Source organism: Uloborus diversus, chromosome 6, assembly GCF_026930045.1.
Source record: "Uloborus diversus isolate 005 chromosome 6, Udiv.v.3.1, whole genome shotgun sequence".
In the NCBI taxonomy this organism is placed as follows: Eukaryota; Metazoa; Arthropoda; class Arachnida; order Araneae; family Uloboridae; genus Uloborus; species Uloborus diversus.
This window is the reverse complement of record NC_072736.1, coordinates 27082041-27102038: the sequence shown is the minus strand read 5'-3', so window position 1 is coordinate 27102038 and position 19998 is coordinate 27082041. Positions and strand designations below refer to the sequence as shown.

At 36.7% G+C, this 19998-nt stretch overlaps 1 protein-coding gene across 1 annotated transcript in view; it reads right to left on the bottom strand.

Annotated features, from left to right (window-relative positions):
- The window catches only part of LOC129223911 (potassium voltage-gated channel protein Shaw-like), a 57763-nt gene that overhangs the window by 16969 nt on the left and 20796 nt on the right, over positions 1 to 19998 (bottom strand). The window contains exons 5-6 of the mRNA XM_054858291.1: positions 16630 to 16799; positions 8457 to 8792 (exon numbers count right to left, since the gene is read on the bottom strand). Of these exons, the coding sequence (XP_054714266.1) occupies positions 8457 to 8792; positions 16630 to 16799 (506 nt within the window). The remainder of the gene's footprint in view (positions 1 to 8456; positions 8793 to 16629; positions 16800 to 19998) is intronic.

Sequence of the window (19998 nt, the reverse complement as noted above, 5' to 3'; positions counted from 1 at the left end):
GGAAGTGTCGTCTCTACTGTCTACTTTTGATAACGTCAGGGCTTTTCTCCTAAAATCCCCAACGATTGTCTACAGTTGAGGGCTTTGATGCAAGAACCAGGTTAAGTCCATTTTTTTCATTCTTCTTTTTTATTTTTTAAATTCATTCTTGCGTGTGATCAATATATTAGATGTTCCGATTGGTGCAACAACGGGAGAGAAATTTAAGTTGAGACCTTTGCTATGCATTAAATCAAGTGGAAAACATAATAGAATTATTATGCACTGATTTGTTGATCTTACCAAAAAAGAGTGAGTCTGGACTAACCTGGGTCTTGCATCAAGGTCCTCAATTGTGTTTCTCAGATTTGAATATCGAAAAATTTCCAAACAAAGTCTACGAACCTTCGCCATTCCATTCAAGTCATTAAAGATTAAAGATAGGTCAGAATTTCACTATAGCGATAGAAATTTTCGTGGGAGAACTCCGTAACCCTTTTATCTGCACTATAGCCTACACTGTAAAAACGATTTAGAAACGTTCATGGAAAATAATAGGCAGCTGATGCGCAAAATTTCTTCCAGTAACATGTCTCGCAAAAACCAGGAACGTTTCCCGCTAAAATTCTGTAACCTTCCTGAAAAATTTTGAATCCCGTTTAAAGCCAGTCGTGTCTCGGGAACTTCAGGGATAATTTTAGGTAGGAATAATATAACAGCCTAGCACCTTCCTGATTTATCAAGACAGTTCCAAACGCAGTATTACAAGCATGGTCAAAGCTAAGCCAGAATTGCAAGCATCAAGCATCTCACTTGATTGCAATTCTTGCAAAACTGGGTAGTCCATACTTATTCGTTCCCTTTGGGACTTTAATGAGCATGGACGAGCCGTAATTGACTGGAAGTCGACACACCTTATAAATTCTCTCAGTTAATCTTTAAACTGGAAGCTAAAAATATTTTTACAGCAGAGAGGAGTCTGTATTCGGAGAACTTGTAGCAATTCAGGAAGCTTTTTGACAATGTACGTTAATGCTTTTGCTTTTGACAATGCCTTTGACAATGCAACAGCTTTTTGACAATGACCCCAATGACGTTACAGGGAAATACTCAATAACATTTCAGAATTTTTTTACAGTGTATAAAATTCATTTCAGTTTCAGAAAAAAATTGCCAAGAGGGAACTAGTGTTTCCCCCAGACTAAAAAAAAGGAGCAGTGCGCTTTCAGATAAAAAGGCACTTTTGATAGAAGTTTTGTCATGTTAAACCGATGCTTTCTTACTTTTTGGTATACTAGGTGCATACAAAGTCCAAGTGTTTTCGCTGGCATTTAGTTTTAAAATATTGAAAAGCTTTTTTGGTGTTTAATTTAAAAAAAAAATGCTAAAAACATTCAGTTATATTTAAAATACACCACCAGCTCAGTTATTCCATCCGAGGACTGCAGTTTCGTGCTTTTTAGCACTCATCAGCCCGGAATAGGAATCACATGAGCTGGAGGCGAAAAACCTCTTAAGGGAGCCAAGAGAGCCAAACAAACTGGTAGCTAATGCAGAATTAGTAGTAAGAGTAGTGCAGAATTAGTAGTAGCAGAATTTTGTAGTAAGTTACTACCGCCCTAGGTCGGTAACTTACTACATTGTCCTAGGGCGGTAGTTAGGTAAGTTACCGCCCTAGGGCGGTAACTTACTACAAAATTCTGCTACTACTAATTCTGCATTAGCTACCAGTTTGTTTGGCTCTCTTGGCTCCCTTAAGAGGTTTTTCGCCTCCTGCTCATGTGATTCCTATTCCGGGCTGATGAGTGCTAAAAAGCACGAAACTGCAGTCCTCGGATGGAATAACTGAGCTGGTGGTGTATTTTAAGTATTTCTGCCTTAGCCCTGGCTTAGGGCGGTAACTTACTACAAAATTCAGTTATATATTCTGATCATATTCTTGTGGATAAGTGATTGAAACGAGGGACTGACGTTTCAAGGGCAGGTTTGTGTGAACCTTTACTTTTCGAAAAAAAAAAAATTGCTTTTGCGAAGTTTTGTTGAAATTTTAATGGGCAAGGAGGGTTGATTAAGGGTCAAAGGTTAGCTTAAAAGTGGCACAACCCTGAAAAATCTATGAGCAAATACTAGGGAAATCAACGTCGAAAACTTTCGAAAGAGAGTCGCCGGATTCCCTATAGTAACTAAATGTAGTTTGAAATTGGATCGAGTAGACTTCAGTTTTGAAATGCTTCTCAATGAGATCACTGAACTTCCTTCTCTCTCTATTGTGACCAAAAATAGTTTTGCATTTTTTAATAGTTTAACGTCGAAACGTTTTCATTAAGAGCCCCCGATGTTTCCCTGTTCCATTAATTTTACCAAGAGTAGCCTAAAATTGCATTTCTAAAACTTCACATTTCGAAGAATTACCGGAAAGAGCACCCGGCATTCTATTGTAAACAAAGAAAGGCTAAAATGAACTTCAATTTTGAAAAGAAAAAAGACAGAAAACAAAATTGTGGGGGAACCCCTTTCTTTCCCTCTCCTGTAACGTAACCAAAAAATTGTAAAATGGCAGTTTTTGACATCAATTTTGAATATATCGCTTGGAAAGGAACCAGAACCCCTTCTCCCGTTTCTTTGCTCCTTAAGCCTATATAGATCAATCAATTTCGAAATATTTCCGGGGGAATTTACCTTATTCCCCCCTTTTCTCGGGTCCTTCCTATGTTGTCAGTATAGAAGCCTAAAGATGTGTCTTTTAAGACTTGTAATCATTAGTATCCTTCTTTCAAGGCACATAAAAAATACGTCAACGTTAGCTTCATTTTACATTTCACAATCTTTTAAAAACTTGATTTAAAAACGTAAAGGAAAATAGGAACTAGCGGTAGTTTAATGTCTTTGCTCGCATTCGGAAGGATGAGATCCGGCACTGTTTAATTTGACTTTTTTTCATTAACAGAGGTGGGCCAAAATATTCTTTTGCCGACTGGGCCAAACTCAGCCAGTCCGCCCCTGGATGTAAGTGACTTTTTAAAGTTTCGAGTAAAATGCGTTTTAAGTTCGAACCTTAGGTAGGGTTTTATTGATTTTTTAAAAAAAATCTTGCTGTAGAGCAGTAACTACCAGAGCTAACTAGTACCATCTCTTGCCCTCAATCAGAGGAGAGGTTCACCTACCATTTACGCTGATTAACTCCAAATTTTAAATTTTGGCACCTACATGCCTTTGCTTCTCACTGCCTCGTTTGCAGGGCCCGACTAATTAAACTCAAATTTCGCGCAAATTGCTTATTATTGCCTATTAAAGGGAGGAAAAATTACTTGCATATATTAAAATTATATATCGTTGGAAAGGGTAGAATTTTCCGCGTTCTACGCAATTTATTTCAACGCTCTAACTTAAATACGGCGGGAGTAATTTGCGTTTCTAGCTCAAACTTTTTTAGGCTTAGTTAAAATTTAGGCACTACTTTCTTCATTAAATCTATCAGTAAAAAGCAAAGGAACTGTCCCACAGTTTTCTTTTTGACGCCACTGAAAAGAGCGGCCGTTTTTACTCCAGATCGAACTCGATCTATGGTCGAAAACCGAGCTTCTATTTCCAAAGGAAAAAAAGTTACAAGCCGTTAAAATTCAAGTTCGAATAATTCTCATCTCCATTAAATTTATTAATGTTTTATTTGGTGTTGCGATAGTTACGTCTTTTCGAGTCGCATGTTTCTTCTTTCCCTTGTTCACAAACCTTAAGGGTTTCGATTTTAATGGAAAATCTTAGGCTCAACTCATTTCAAGCCCCGAGCTAAAGAGCATAATATGAGACCATGAAGATACAAAACTGCAGTTTTGCAATGCTCAGCCCCTTAGCTCTTACGGCTCTGCAAGTTGATACAAGTTATTTTGAAACCCGAGGAAGGAGTGCTTTTTGATCCAAAGGGAGCTCTTAATGCTTTTTCAATGTTTCTTTCTAATTGACGATTTAAATCTTTGCGAATCAAATAAGATTGCGAAGCAATCTTCGGGAGTTGGTGAGCGTTAGCGAGCAGGGGACAGAGCCTCCTAGTTTATTAAATAAAACATTAGTTTTGGCAAATTTGGCAAAACTCGAAACTTTTTTCTGGTAACCCTAGCTGCACAACAATGAAAAATCCAATCCAAAACAGCTAAACTTAAGCTGATGCGCCCGCCTATCTATATATCGGCTCTAGAGTCCTCTATTTAGGAATGAAGAAGTACGAAGTGAGATCATGCATAGCACCGGGAGCCTACCCTACACAGTGAACGAAAAATTAGTAATTTAGTATGCATCAGCTTCTCTATCGAAATTGAACATAATTCTCACACAAATGTAAAATCGCCTCGCCAATAACGTCTCATAGTATTATTCATAATGATATCCGATTATATGAGCAAGCACTGCTGGTGTATTTCTTTTCGAACATAAACCACAAATTTTAACCATATTTCAATACAAAAAAAAAAAAAAAAAAATTCTTTCTTCTCCTAGCTTTTTTTCAGCTTTTGTTCAATTTTACTTAAGCAGTAGCTTGCTGCTGAGCATACAAGTTTTTAGGAATGATATCGTCAGAAGAAAAGCTTAAAAGAATATGTTACAGGACTAATACCCACGTGTAAAAGGATAGATTTTGTTGACTCTCAAAATTTCCAATGTTCCTCCTATAGTTCCAAGGTTTTCTTCTACTGTTCAAATTTGAGGGAATTTTAACGTCTAACTGGTATTCTTTTTTTGGTGCAGTCTTGAAACTGAAATGTCATGAATGCTGTTTGGAGTTAACATTTATTCACACAAATTGTTTTAAAATTCTGTTTTTTCTTTTTTTTTAATACTATTAACACATTTTATTAGCCAGTTTATCACGAAACACACTATTCTGTTGCAGATTCTACTTTGATAGTTTCTAGAGGCTACATCACCGTAGATTTACGACACCTAACTTGAAACAAATTGGTGCTGGAAGGTTTTTCAGACACAATTGCGAAAATTGTTTTTTTTATTTTTTTTATTTATTTATTTATTTTTTTATCAATCAGTGCAGAAAAGCTCGTCAATTGCAACTACAAGAGATGAAAAAAAAATTGAAATGTTTTTAAAAAACTATAACCCTAATGCACATAACTACGCAACTTTTGGCGTGCTTAAATGTTTTATCAAAATTTTGAGCAGAATTTCTCTACCCCGTCGATCATTACCGCTCCATCCGTAATGTAATTAAATAAATGATTTTTTAAAAAGGTTCATAAAGCTCTTCTGCGAATGGGGTTGTTTTCTTTAGTCAAAAGTAGTGCTTTTATCACTAAAATTGATAGAATAAGCAAAAAAAAAAAAAAAAAATAACACGGCCACCCAGAAAATTCTTTCATTTTCCCAACAGATATTTTTTAATTAATTTTTTTAAATGTCCGATTTTTCAAACAGGGCGTGGTCTAGATGACGTCACAAATGATGCTTTTTGGCACCTCTTTGTACCTCGTTTCCACGTTATGATAATCAAGAAGCGAATTAAAATTGCGCTCTACGCTTGCTATCAACCCTACTGTTGCCAACACACGTGAGTAAAGATGCGAATTAAATATTTTGCTCTGATAATGGCAGCACGGAATGGCATTTCATCATTTGTGATGTCATCAGCAAGAAATGTAAAAAATTAAAGATCACCGATTTAAGTAATTTTTTAAAAATATTAAATTTGAACAAATTATTTAAAAAACGGTTAGATCCTAAGTTTTTAAGCACGTTCTTTCAGAAAAAAATAATTTTAAAATATTGGAAACGACCCCATTACCTGGTTGATTGCAAACTGGTTCTCATGCTTTTGAGTTCTACTTCCTTAGAAGAATATTGATGTTTTTTTAAAAATTCGACAAGCTATTCATATTTTCCTTGAAGTGGGTGTCATTACTTTGTCTTCTCCAATATATGATACTTGAGCATTGATAAAAAAAAAAATCCTTCCTAAACCTTTTGGAACAAAAATAACTATTGAAATCTGAAATAGCCAAATCCTTGAGATAAGATTTATTCTTGTCATTAAAAAGCATTAAAAACTTCACTCAGAATTTTGCAACGGAACAATAAAATGTTGTTTGGCATCATAAACTCCCAACTTTTGGAACTTTATTCACCAGCCCGTAAGATGGCCATTTTGAGAAAAATGAAACTTCTTCTCTGGCACTTCTTCGAAAAATATTGTCGCGCGCAACCAAAAAAAGTGCTGACGTTTCTCGAAACTCTGTCGTCTCTTTTTCTTGGGGTTACTTATTACCCGAGACGGATTCCTCCCACCCCATTAATGACGTTCGATCGTTTCGAAGGATACTCTAAACGTTCGATTTCGGTGGAAGAAAAAAGTATCTCTCTTTCTCTTATCAAGATCGATAACTTCTTCCTGTTAGATCCTTGACCGAGGCGATGTGGTCTACAGGTTGGGTCCGGCAAATGAACTAACTACCTGTGAGCTTGTCTTTGACTGTTTTTAAGCACAAGATAGTATTTTGGGCAAATGTTCGTGTCATGCATCGGACTAAAGTTTAGCGAAAATAGAATTTAAAGCTTGCTGTTTAGGGGAAAAAAATGCCTTCCGACAGTTGCACTCGCCTGTGACATAGCAGAATGAAAAACGCAAATATAAAACGGTCGCTTTCTATTTCAATAATTTCATTGGATTGCCAGATTTTATTATTTTATAGAATAGTTATGATTTAGCAAAGCTCTTAAAATAGAGCTTGATGCGTTACTTTTTGGGGGCTCACCTGAAATGCGCACCAGTGAGGGAGAAAGTGGGGAGGAAGCTCTTCCCTAACCAAAACTAAAGCCATACGAGAGTCGCCTCTCAGATCTTCAGTAAAGAAACTTCCCGGATTATTCAATTTACATTCCCTTTATGATAATGATTAACAAGAAGTTCCATCCAGAACTAAACGAACCTACTTTAAAGTATACCAATATCAATTTTTTAGTATCTGATCAAAATTCTCAAAATTAGCTAAATCGCAAATTATTGATACCATCTATTTTTTAAATACTTTAAGCCGATCGATTGTCGTCATTTCAAGACACTAAAATAAATATATTCAGTCAAAAAAAGAAGAAAAAAGAAAGAAAGAAAGAAAGAAAAATCGTTTGTTTTTCCCCTGTTACAAAATTTTTTTTTAAACAAATGAGTAAATGTACTTTAAAACTAAATTAATAAATAAAAACAACAAAAGGACAACTTAAAGAAATGATTTTCATTATAAAAAAAAAATCGTCTGTTCATATTTTTATGTAGAACATACAGGACTCGAAATTTCTCTGCCAAACATTTTTTAACTTTCGCGTGAAAATAAAAACAAATCTTATCGACAATAATTATTTCAAAGTAAAAACCGTGGCTGTGGAGTCGGAGTCGGAGTCACTCTCATTTTGGTGTAAAAGAGTAAGATTCTGGAGTCGAAGGTTTTTTATTCAAAGACTCGGAATCGGTCCTTTTCCCTTAAAGCCCGCAACTCTGCCATTGTTTGTGGATTCGGACTTTTTATTTGATAAAGGAGTCGGAGTCGGAGTCGAAGACTTCAAATTTCCAGCTGTCGGAGTCTGTCATTTTGCCTCCGTGTCGAAAGTTTTTGCCAAAGCCACGGAGATAGAGTTGGAGTCCTGGAGTTGGAGTTCGACTAATTTTCGAGTGCAGGAGTCGGACTCGGAGTCGACTGCCGTAAAATTCTAGGAGTTGGAGTCAGGAGTTAATCATCAAGAGCTATTTCCAGCAAAATTTGAAGTAAATCCGCCTTTAAGTTCGGGATCTATATTAACTTTTAGTTTCGCCGTAGGCGCTAGTGCAAAAAGATTTGAACTGTTCAAAATTGAACTGAAAATTGTTCAAAACAAAAAGATATTTTCTCTTCACGCTAAGTTCGGAGTTTATATTTGCCTCGAATTTCCTTATAGGCGCTAATGTTAAGTTTTTCTGAACTGTTCAAAATTGAACGAAAAACTGTTCAACTGTTCATGCTATTAGGTTTTTCTGGTGTGAATCTAGTTACATTACATCTAGAAAATCGCCTGCCAAGGTATGACGGGAGAAAATTGTTTCTTCATTTGAACGAAGCCATTGCCTGTTTGACGATATTTTGATAGTTGAAACTTTAACCCTAACTAGATCTATGGGATTAACTCTAAACTCCAGTAGGTTGCGTTCATTGTTGACCATTTTTTCGTTTCTTCATTCCCGTGAAATGAAACAGTCTTCCCAGTGAAACAGTAATGTTACCGGATCGAGTTCAGCCTTGTCACAATAAAACCTTTCCCCGCATTTAACATTACCAAAACACATTATGAAATTATCATGCTGTGGCGCAAGTTTCCTTGTTGAAACTCGATCATTGGCTATTATATATATAAGGATGCTTGATACCAGCTTTACCAGACACTGCTCCCCCCAAAACGATAAAAATGCCTTGTGGGCAAGAAACTTAGCCGTATTTCCGTTACCTCACCTGTCTTGGGTCCGAGGAAGTCCTTGGGCATGTTCTGCTTGAGCGCGTTCATCCTCCGCTGGGCCGCTGCTGGCGGGGGCTCCGGGCCGGGACGGGCCCCGTGTCCCCTCACCTGTTCGACGGGCAGCACACGTCTCCTCTTCTTGGGCAGCTTGGCCCGTGCCTGCGTGTGCGAGTAGAACATGGCGAAGTTGGAGACGATGACGGGCACGGGCAGCGAGATGGTCAGCACGCCGGCCAGCGCGCAGAGGGCGCCCACGAACATGCCGGCATACGTTTTGGGCACCATGTCCCCGTAGCCCACTGTGGTCATGGTGACCAGGGCCCACCACAGACCTGCGGAAAAGAGGAAAGTCATTTCAACAGTCGATCATGTCTCGCGTGCATAGATATTGCCAGTCAGATAGATATTGCCAGTAGAGAGGTATCTTTTGGAACTCTCAAAAAAAGTTCGGCAATTAATGATTTGTCTTATGTGCAGTGGCGTAGCTAAGGTGGGGCGGTCCGCCCCGAGCGGCACTTTTCTAGGGGCGGCAAATTGACCCTTTTGATATGGAAAAAATAAATGTATTTTCCAGATAAGGACTTTATGGTTTTTATATGTTACTGTCGGCAAAAAGAATCTTAAAGCACTCAAAAGGACAAATTAACTTTTCTGGGGCATAAGTATTCCTGTAGTTTTCAATAATTCCAAGAAAGTGACACCACAAACGAAGAAAAGTGCGGCTCAAATCATTTCAAACCAAACTTTCCCAGAAAAATATGCGTGTTTAAACACTCAAATTTATGAATGAAAGCTTGATAATAATAAGAAATTCCCTACCTCACTTGAGCCACACTTTTCTTGATTTGTGGTGTCATTTTATTGGAAGAATTGAAAACTAAAGGAATACTTAAATATTCCATTCTAACCCAGAAAAGTTATTTTGTCTCTTTGAGTGCATTATGAAAAGTGCATAGTATTTTTTAAAAAATCTGTTACTTAGACTGTTGTAGAGATTAACTTCAGGAAGACGAAAACAATCAACTTTTCCAATTTTTGTTATAAGATAAAGCTAAAACAGGATTTTTTTTTTAACTTCAGAAAAATGAAGACAAGAATAAGAAAAAGAGGGGGAGGTGTAAAATATTACACTAAAGAATTTATTGCTCATCACACTTTATATGTTTTAGAATTCGCTTTAATTTCCCACTATTTACAAGAAATCTCTTCTTCAAATGAAGTGTAAGGGATTTCCGTTTTCTCGCTTTTGAGAGTAGATAATCTATCCGACAATTTTGGATATGGATGATAAGCGAATTTCATTTTTTAACGTTTGGTTTGGACTCTCTACTTATAAACATAGTCCAAAATGCGTTTTAAAGAATTCAGTTTCAAATAATTTCGGTTGGAAATCTCTCCCACCCCCACTCTGTAGTCTAATAGTACAAAAATGTTTTTAGGCGGTAGAACGCTTTAATATCTCATCCCTTTTCCTTATATCTCCAAAGTTAGTTTAGAAATACGTTTTTAGACTTCAATGTTGAAAAATTTCTGGACAGAGTCCATTCCCCTGCCGTTTCCTCTAACGTAGCAAACACAGCCAAAAGGTATATATTTAGGCCTTTAATTCTGAAAACTTTAATGGAGAAAACTTCCACTCTCATTTCTAAAGTCTCAACATCTAACCTAAAATTACGTTTTTAAAGCTTCGATACTTCAGTATCAATTTGTGAAAGCAGCATTTGAACCCTGAGTGTCTTTGATCCCCTAACGTGATCCAATATTGCCTAAAATACGTTTTTAGGACTTTAATTTTGGAAATTTTCCGAGAGAGATGTCTTAATCTCCTTTCCCCTCTCACCTAACGCCTCCAAAAAAATAGAACTGCGTTTTGAAAACTTCAATTTTGAAAGATTTTCAAGGAAGAACTCTTCCCCCCTTTTCCTAACTTCCCCAAAGGTAGCCCAAAATTTTCTTTCTTAGAAATTTGCGTGAGTAGGAGATTTCGCTAACCCTTCCCTTCTAACGTTATAAAACAAAGCCCAAAGTCTGACGTCAATTACGGAACTTTTTCAGGAGAGAACCGTCTGGCTTCACAACATTTTTTATGCCATTATGGAATTGCTCAACGACGTCACCAAAGACAGCCTAGAATTGCGTTTTCAAGACTCCGGTGCCGAAAAATTTCCAAAGAAAGAATTCGAACCTTCTTTATCAACAAACCACCAAAGATACCCAAAAATTGATTTCAATTTTAAAAACATTTCAGTAAGAAACCTCAGCACCCCTCTCTCCCCTAATACCAGTGGCGGCTCGTCACTATGGGCCGGGTGGGCAAGGCCCACCCGGAAAAATAGTACATAATTAAATAAATTGTTAAAAAATATCTTCTGGTGTTTCAGTTTTTAAAAAATCAGGGCATGAAACTGATTTTAAATTTCTAGCACTCTGCTTATCGCTAATATATAAAGAAAAAAAAGTTTCTCTTTTCTGTTAACTAGCGTTAGCCCTTTAAGAACGTTCCTTTGGGCCTTTTTAACGGCGGCCCACAACTTTACCGACTGCGACGATTGAACCAAAGTAACGAAAACGGCAAGCGATGTCACCCCGAACGATGTGTTTGGGCCGGGTCCTTCCTGCCCCTTGGAAATCCATCTTCATCCAATGGCAATAGTAGAAGCAAGTGGGAGGAAAGTGTCTCGTCTGGCGTCGCTTATACAATGTTTCAGCGAAGCAAAGGGCAGAAATCTCGGAGCCCACCCCACTGGGAAAAGAAAAGTTCTCTCATCGCTCTCTCCCGGTTTTCTCTCTCTCTTTTTTGATGGATTTTTAATTCATTTTTTCCTTTTCTTCAATCTTAAACGACTGTTACTATCAGGTACTGGGATTGACAATATTTTGGGTTCCCTCTGATTTCATTCCATGGAATACGTATTTTAATTTGTTTATTTTTCTTTATTTAACTTTGATCGCATTCTCGAAATTTCTGAATGGAGATTTTATTTTCGAAAAGGTGTTTGCCATTTTTTAAGTTGCAGTTTGAATTTAGGTGCAGTTGGTTTTCAGTGTTGTGCTAATATAATAAGAGTTCAGACTTTGTATTTTTGAATTAAAAGCTGTTCCTAATATAGTTTTCACTGGGTGAGATTTTTTTCAATTTTCTGATAAGTTATGATATTTGGTTAAAGTAATAAGTCTCAATCATGTAGGGCTTATTGTCATGCCTTTTCTACGCTAGAATATTCTAACACTGAGCAAACCTAAATTATTACACTGTGAAAATTAAAAGTAAATTAAATTTCTTATGAAAAGAATATATTGCTAATTAAGTAAACTGCATGTTTCTAGAAAAATTAGTTACCAGTTTCGTAATTTGATCCAAATGTTATTAGGTATCAACTAGAAAACCGCCCGTCATGGTATGACGAGTGAAAATTGTTTCTACATTTGAACGGAGCAATTGCCTGTTTAGTGATATTTTGGTGGTTGAAATTTTAATCCTCACTCCAGTCACGTTAATTTTTACCGCTTTTTCGAGTCTTCATTCCTTATAATTACTGTCTTACCAGTAAAACAGTTAAGTTCCCGGATCGAGTTCAGCCTTGTCACTATGAAGTCTTTCCCTGCATGTTAAACATTACCAAAACATATTATCAAATTATCATGCCGTGGTGCGATTTTCATTGTTGAATCACGCGGGTTACTCGATCATCGGATACTATTTATATGAAGATATATAATAACGAAGCATGCTAAAGTGAAAGCTAATGCTACTGCATGATCCCAGAGATCGTGTTGGTATCGAGGGTGTAATATGAGTTAGATTAATGCCTTTTGTCATTTATTACTAGTGGCTAGTGTTTGGTCTTTTTAAATATCAAAAATATATTATTGAAGTTGCTTTCCTCGAACTTTTAAAAAATAATCAAGTAGATTATTTTCTAAAACCACCAATTTCAACTTTGACGCTTGAGGAGAAGCTCGAAATAAGTAAATTGCAATAAAGCCTATAAAAGAACTGCGATAAAGACTGGTATTAATGTATAGTAGCTATTAAGGTATCAATTATGTTTTTCAGCAGTTATAACCAAGAATGGCGATTTGACCTTATTAGGCGCACGTGTCCCTCCAATAGGGCCAACTCCGAAAAGATGCCAAAAGTACAATGAAACTAAAAACAATTGAAAAATTCTTTATTGTCAATCGTCTGGTAAACTCAAAAACGTAACATTTTTAAAATTTCAATATTTACTTCAATGGAAATGAGAAGAATCAATCGTCACATTTGGGGCACTGATAAGTCGTTATCTTCTGTAGGTCACTGCTGTGCACGTCTGTGCAGTATATACATCAGGATCATATCCCTCCACCCGATCCGTCGGTACGTTAATAAGGACACCGTGGTGTCTTTATAAAGTCAATCGTGGTCTTTTTGGACTGCTACATTAAACTTTTCAAAGGGAATCAAATCATATTCAAACTGACGATACTCAGCAACATTTTTCTCTTTGAATTCGCTAACTATATGAATTACTTTCTAGAACAATTAACTTTTTTTACACCATTAAACTACAGAGAACCACGAAGAAACAAAATGTACAGTAAAATAAGATCGAGCAATTTTGATTAGACTCTTTTAGACTCTTTTGCAATAAATGTTGCTGTACTTTTGCCTGCTTTTGACAAACAGCTTATTGATAATGCTTTATCATCAGTTAGGCTTTCTGACGACGATAAAACCACGATCTGTTTTCCTTTTGTTTTGTGGAAACTTTATACAAACGCCAAAGACACCTCGAACTAAAATTTTTGAGAGGAGAGGGTGTCTTAATTCACAAGAGTGTCTTAATTCACAAAATGAAACTCCGAACTTTACTGAATGATAAAAAATTAGATACTTAAACATAATTAGAAGATACATTAGACCTAAAAAGCTATATGGTCTCCAAATTTGCCAAATAAAGAAACTTTTGGGAGGCCACAGTGACCTCCCATCGGGCGCCTCTGATAACAGCGAGCCCACCCGCCGAATTAAGCGACGAGCCGCCACTGCCTAATACCTACAACTGCGTTAGAATACGCATGCCGCATTAAGTATCCGACCATTCCCGATTTCCTTGACTTTTCCTAAGTAGACTAAGAAGTATTTTAAAATTTCGTAAAATTTCCTTTCGTTGCCCACTGATCCCCTAACGTCAACAAAGAAACACTAAAAGAGACTAATTCTGTAAAAAAATCGGCAGCAAACCCAAAGTGCTCTTTCTAATAACTTTACTTAAATTGCAGTTTTTGACTTAAATTTAGCAATTTTCTTCAAGTGCGAGCCCTTATCCCCCTTAACTTTTTTTTTCTTTTGAAAAATATAAAGAATAATTAAGTCTCATTTTTTCTTCAACCTTTGACAGTTTTATGTATTCGCTCTTTCGCAACCGAAGGGTGGCAAATACTGTAGCTACGCCACTGCTTATATATATATATATAAACACACACACATATATACATATATGTATCCGGTGAATTTCTTGGCCATTCTAGGCATGCAATTTTTTTCTCCTTTGAAAAATTCCCACATGATCTTGGACACGTGACACGGAGTTGAGTATTGCTGAAAAACTGCTTCCTTGCTTACATCAACTTTTTCGAGTTCCACTTACTATCTCTGATCTAACAAGTCTCTATATTTTTGGGAGTTCATCATACCTTCGATTGGCACAAGGCATCCGGTACCTTTATGAGAAAAACAGCCCCGAAACATCTTCTTTGACGGATGTTTAACTGTTTGATCAACGTGTGCCGCTGTGAGTTTTTCGTTGACACTTCTTCTGACGTTGCCCTTGTACCAAAAAAATGGCTCTCGTCTGAAAATAAAATTTTCCACCAGTCGTCAACAGTCAAGCTAACATATTTTTTTGCCCAAGCAAATCGCTTTTTCATCATAACAGCTGTCAGTAACTGCTTCTTTTGAGGTCTAATTGATATTATTCCACCTTCAATAAGACGTTTTCTTAAGGTTGAATCATGGGCAACAACTCTAGCGTGTGCTAAATCTTGCTGAAGTTCTTGGCTGGTTTTCCTAGGGTTTAATTTACTTTCCCTTATCAAAAAAGCTTCATCCCTTGCTGTTGTTTTTCTTTTTCTCCCACATTTTCCTTTTCCTCAACCTCACCTCCTTACACCTCAATCGTCCCAGTACCTCTTTTTTGCTATAAAATTTTATTGACAGCTCCCAAACTCACATTACACTCCTTGGCAATGTGTCTTTGAGTCATGGATGTGTGTTCATGCAAAATAACGATCTTAGTTCGCTTTTTTGGAATAATATCCATTTTCAAAAGCAAGTTATAATGCGTCTGTGCAGATTAACGTCACAAAAACCAACATTTTGCAAAAAAGAAAAAAATAATAAATTTCACGGCGTCCGTAGCGTGATATGTCGTACCACTAACTGACTGACACATTGACAAAATAAAATTGCGGCTATATTGACTTAAAAGTGTTGCCAATTACGAGACAAAAACAAAATTGTGTAATTTTTGTCGTGTTCACATTAATTCGCACACTACTGTATAAGCAATCTATAGTTTTCGATGTTTCAAAATTGCATTAATAAAAAAATAGATAAATAAGCAAAGAAATACTAGTAATAATTAGCCAGTGAGAAACATAGTAACTATAGTTTGAGCAAACCTAACCTGGCGACGTTAGGAAAATTTCGCAGATCCCAATTATAGGGTCGCGACGCTGCCAGGTTAGGTTTGCCCCAACCATAGATTCTCTCATTTCACAGGTTCGTGCCACTGTGTTTGATTCCCGTCTGATCCAAAGCCCTTATAAATACGAGCCGACGCATCAGCTTAAGATCAGCCATTTTGGATCAAAGCGCGTGTTTGATTGGTTGTCTTTTCTGGCAAGTTATTGCGTTTGGTGATTTTTCACTGCGAGCAATGGGGTTGTTTCTTTCAGTCAAAAGTACTACTTTTAGTCATTGAAATTGATAAAATGAGCAAAAAAAAAAAATAATAAATAAATAAATAAAATAAAATAAAATAAAATAACATGGATCCAGAAAATACTTTCATTTTCCCAACAGTTTTTTTAAAATTAATTTTTTAAAATGTCCATTTTTCAAACAAGGCGTGATCTGGATGACGTCACAAATGATGCACTTTTCCGCATCTATCTACCGCGTTTCCACGTTATGATAACAAAGAAGCGAATTCAATATTGCGCTCTACGCTTCCATCAACCATATCGTTGCCAATACAGGTGAGTAAAGATGCGAATTAAATATTTTGCTCTGTGAATGGCAACACTGAATGGCATTTTATCATTTGTGATGTCATCGGCAGAATCGTATACAATGAAAGCACCCCGATTAAAGTAATTTTTTAATAATACTAAACTTAAACGAATTATTTAAAAAAATAATCAGATTATATGTTTTTAAGTATGCTCTTTCAGAAAAAAACACTTTTAAAATTTCGGAAAGGATCCCATTATAAACGGCACGTGAATTGTTCATTAAATAAAGTATTATTTTTGTCCAATTTGGAAAAACCCGAAACTTTGCTCTGGTAACCCTAGCTCCGCAACAATGAAAAATCCGATCCAAAATGGTTAAATTTAAGCTGATACTGTCTGACCATCGATTACATGGAAAGGCTAATATCCGGTTTTTAGGCGGAAATGGACGTATCTATAAGTTTATAAGGGTGTTAGTTTGTTACATATGAGCACTTTTGTCTCTCTATCTTTTAGCTTTAGTTTTGTAAAAATGAAAATTTGCGCTCTACAACATTTTTTTAATCTAAAGTATATTCGATCTATATTCTAACGGCAAAAATTAATTGATTTATTTATTCACAACAAAATTTTGAGCTTACCAGTTTGCTTTTATGTTCCTGAACGAAATGAAAATATTTTCTTTTCTTTTTATTGTTTCAATGGTAACTATTTTTGTTTTCCCTTATTTTATTTTAGAGAATGCAATAACTGATTAAGGCACTATAGTGCCATTATAAAACGCGTGCATCAAAATCCCACCGATATTTTCACTTCTCCCCTAATAGATTCATTCAGATGGAACAGACTTTACTTGGCAGATTGCCAAATTACATACAATCCGTGGACAAACAGTACGTGGGCCTGTTATAGCGGCTCTAGTCTGACTGATGTGTTCCGCGCACTCACCGAGCGGTATGGAGTTGAAGTCGTTGGTGGGGTTGTACTGTATCCTCTCTGCGTAGTAGACGAGGGAGGCGAAGATGACGATACCCAGGACGAGGAAGAAGACCAGCAGGATGAGCTCGCCGGCTGAGGCCTTGAACGTCTGGATCAGGATCTTGAGGCCAGCGCTGTGCCTGCAAGAGGGACTCGGGTCAGGTTGGAGTGGTTTAGGGACCCATTAGGGTGGTTCAAGAAGACTTTTTTTTTTCAGCCAGAGTCCGGGACACCCCCTATTTTTTACTTACTAATAGTATAATGCTGTTAAAAGTTTCAGCTTCTTAATCAAATTTTAAGAGGGTGCTCATTGACCTCTTAATTTAACATTAGCCGTAGCATAGAAAACTCCACAAATTCAGAAACACTTAATTTCTCCAGCTGTTTTTTTTTTTGTAAATAATTATTTTATTAATGTGTATGCATATTACTAATGTATATTATAGTATGTAGCATTGTTTTCCCAGTTCAATGTAATTTTTAACCCCCCTCCCCATACTTGTGAAGTTTGGGGGAGGGGGGTTGAGCACCCTCTTTCAGTTGAAATAGGAAGCTAAAATTCTTCCAGTATAATACTATCCACAAGTCTAAAAATATTGAGGGGTGTCCTGTTATCTAGGAGAAACATTTTGATACATGTATTTTTGAACCACCCTAGGGCACATTCTAACAGATCAAACAGAATTCGATAGAGTTGAATGCGATCAACTGCATCTACCAATCACGCTGCCAGAAATTTCCTTTGCCCCACCCAGAATGAGTGTACCGCTATGCTACAGGTAGATAGAATTCGATCATATCGAGCAAAATCGAGTTGAAAGAGCCTTCTAATCGAACCACGCTCGAAGATGTGATAGTTGCGACAGACAGATGAGAAAACATACGCTATTAAAGTACATAGCATAAAGTAGTGCGCATAGTACTTGTTTCGGTGCTACTAGTGTTTTCTGCATTGCGGAGGCGACATTGTTTGTAACTGATAAAGTTGTGAGAGCAAATACCGAACAAAGATCTGGAGACTACTGTTTCGTCATAACTTTAGTCATGTCAGTCTAGAATTGCTATTTCATAGCTGAAGGAAAAAGGTTCATATTAAGAGACTAAGTATATCTTTACACTGGCAGCTGAAAATATTTCAGTACTTCAGCGAGATATCCGTGAACGTGATAGAGCCTCATATAAAACTAGTATGTTGTGGCATCCACGAAACTTTCTTCCATATCTATATTATGAATTCTTGGATCTAACGTATGATCTAACATAAAAACTAAGCATATTTCCATAGATCCAAAAGCGAGCGATCTTAAAAAACATTGTGCAACAAGCTGAGGCCCATTTTTTCACGTAAAGTCAACGAAGAAATAATTTATTAAAAGCGCATTTTCAGAATGAATTTATTTACGCTCAATTTTTCACGCTTCCTTTTTGTTAGCGTAACCATATTTCTCAGATTAAGATTCATGAGTGTAGTCCGGTCAATTTAGACAATTGAAATAACAAAAATTCCGGGAAAGCTAAATTTTTGTAGAGACCTTGGGCTTACTATTACAAATAATGTGCCAAAAGTCCCCATCGATCCCATGTGCGCTAAAAAAGTTATTCGGGGTCAAAGGTCAAAATTTTAGGTTTTTTGGATTTTTCTCAAAAACGGTAAGTTTTATCGAAAAGTACCGCAGACCAAAGTTGTAGATCTCAAAATTCTCTATAAAAATGGTCCTTATGATTTTTTTCTCCAAGACCAAACCTTCCCAGATATTGCGTACTCTCAAAAGACAGCAAGTCATTTACAGAATCCCCTCTACTCGCGTGGCCTTGAATAATATCTGGCTTTTCTAGTCCGTGTGGCGTCGTTCACATACCCAGGGGTGCCCAACCCACTATGGGCATGGGCGCACCCCTCAATATCGCGGAGCCCCCCCCCCCCTAAGAAGCAAGAGCCCCTTTCCAAAAACTGAGAAAAATACCCCTCAAAACAATCCCCCTAAAAATTTCGATGGTGCAGTCTGGGTCATGACCCCTCCTGGGGGGGGGGCACCCCTGACGTACCTGCTTCTTTTAGAGTTAAACGTGCAGTTCGAGTGAATAAACGTATTAATCACAAGCATCTGCTGTAGTTTGTGCTGATCTATTGATCAGCACAAACTACAGCAGATGCTTGTAAAAATGCTTTACGAAAAATGTCACAAGATGCTTTAAGAAAAATGTCACAATTTCGCTTTATTTGCAATAAACTTTTGACTGAAGGTGAAACTGTTGTGCTGGGCAGTTGTGGAATGCCAACTTTAATCGATGCAAGTCTCAGGAGAAGTTATAAGAATGCTGATTATTTAAGAAGTCAAAAGTCCGTTACAATTCGCGTGGATTGCAGAAAATCATACACCCGGAAAAATTCAATCTCTGCAGCAACGTGAGGATAAAGAGGCTAGTACTTCAAAAGTAAGTCCTCCTCGTACTGTAGCGCGATTAAGTGAATTTGAATCCAGCTTTTGTTTTTAAAAACACTGCTTATTTTGTGGCTGTAAAGCGGATGAGGAGGCTGAGAAGAAGAAAACGCAGAAAAATGAAAGAAAAATTCATAAAGCAACGGCTAAATCATACTCAAAATTAAAACGTGCAAGAGCAGATTTTGACACACCTCAGAACGATCTTTAGCTAATTTTAAAGGGGATTCTTTGAATGTAAGTGTGGAAACTTTATAAATTTTTCTGCGATAATTCTGCGTTTTGTTCTTCTCAGCCTCTTCATCTGCTTCCTCACCAGAAAATAAGCACTGTTTTTTACAGTAAAAGCTGGATTCAGATTCACTTAATCCAGCTCTTGTTCGAGGTGGACTTACTTTTGAAGTACTGGCCATGCTCATTAGGGTGGATTAAAAAAAAATCAAAATCTGATAAACGCTAAGTAATAGCCCGGAAAAGTTGCCTTTTGTAGAGATATTTGGTTCAACAAAAGGATTTTGACCGCAAAAAATATCTTGAAGTGCCGCTCGCGCCTCGAAGTTGACCATTAATGCATAAAAACTGGAAAAAGTTATATTAATTTCATTAAATATCAAAATTTGAGAAATTTGATGTTATTGCTCTTAAGATCAGGCTTTTTGTGTAGATTACACATTGCATAAGATCATTTTAATAATAAACTGTATTTTAGAGTTCCACACATGCGTTGAGTCTTGAATTTGACCAATATAGTCAGAATTGAATAACATCGTGTTGCTCCGTACTTAGAGAAAAAATATAGAGAATATTAGAAGTTATGATTTGTAAAAGTTTGTTTTCATACTAATTAATTCTTACATAGATACGAAAAAAAAAGTAATAAAAGCATTTCTTATCTAGT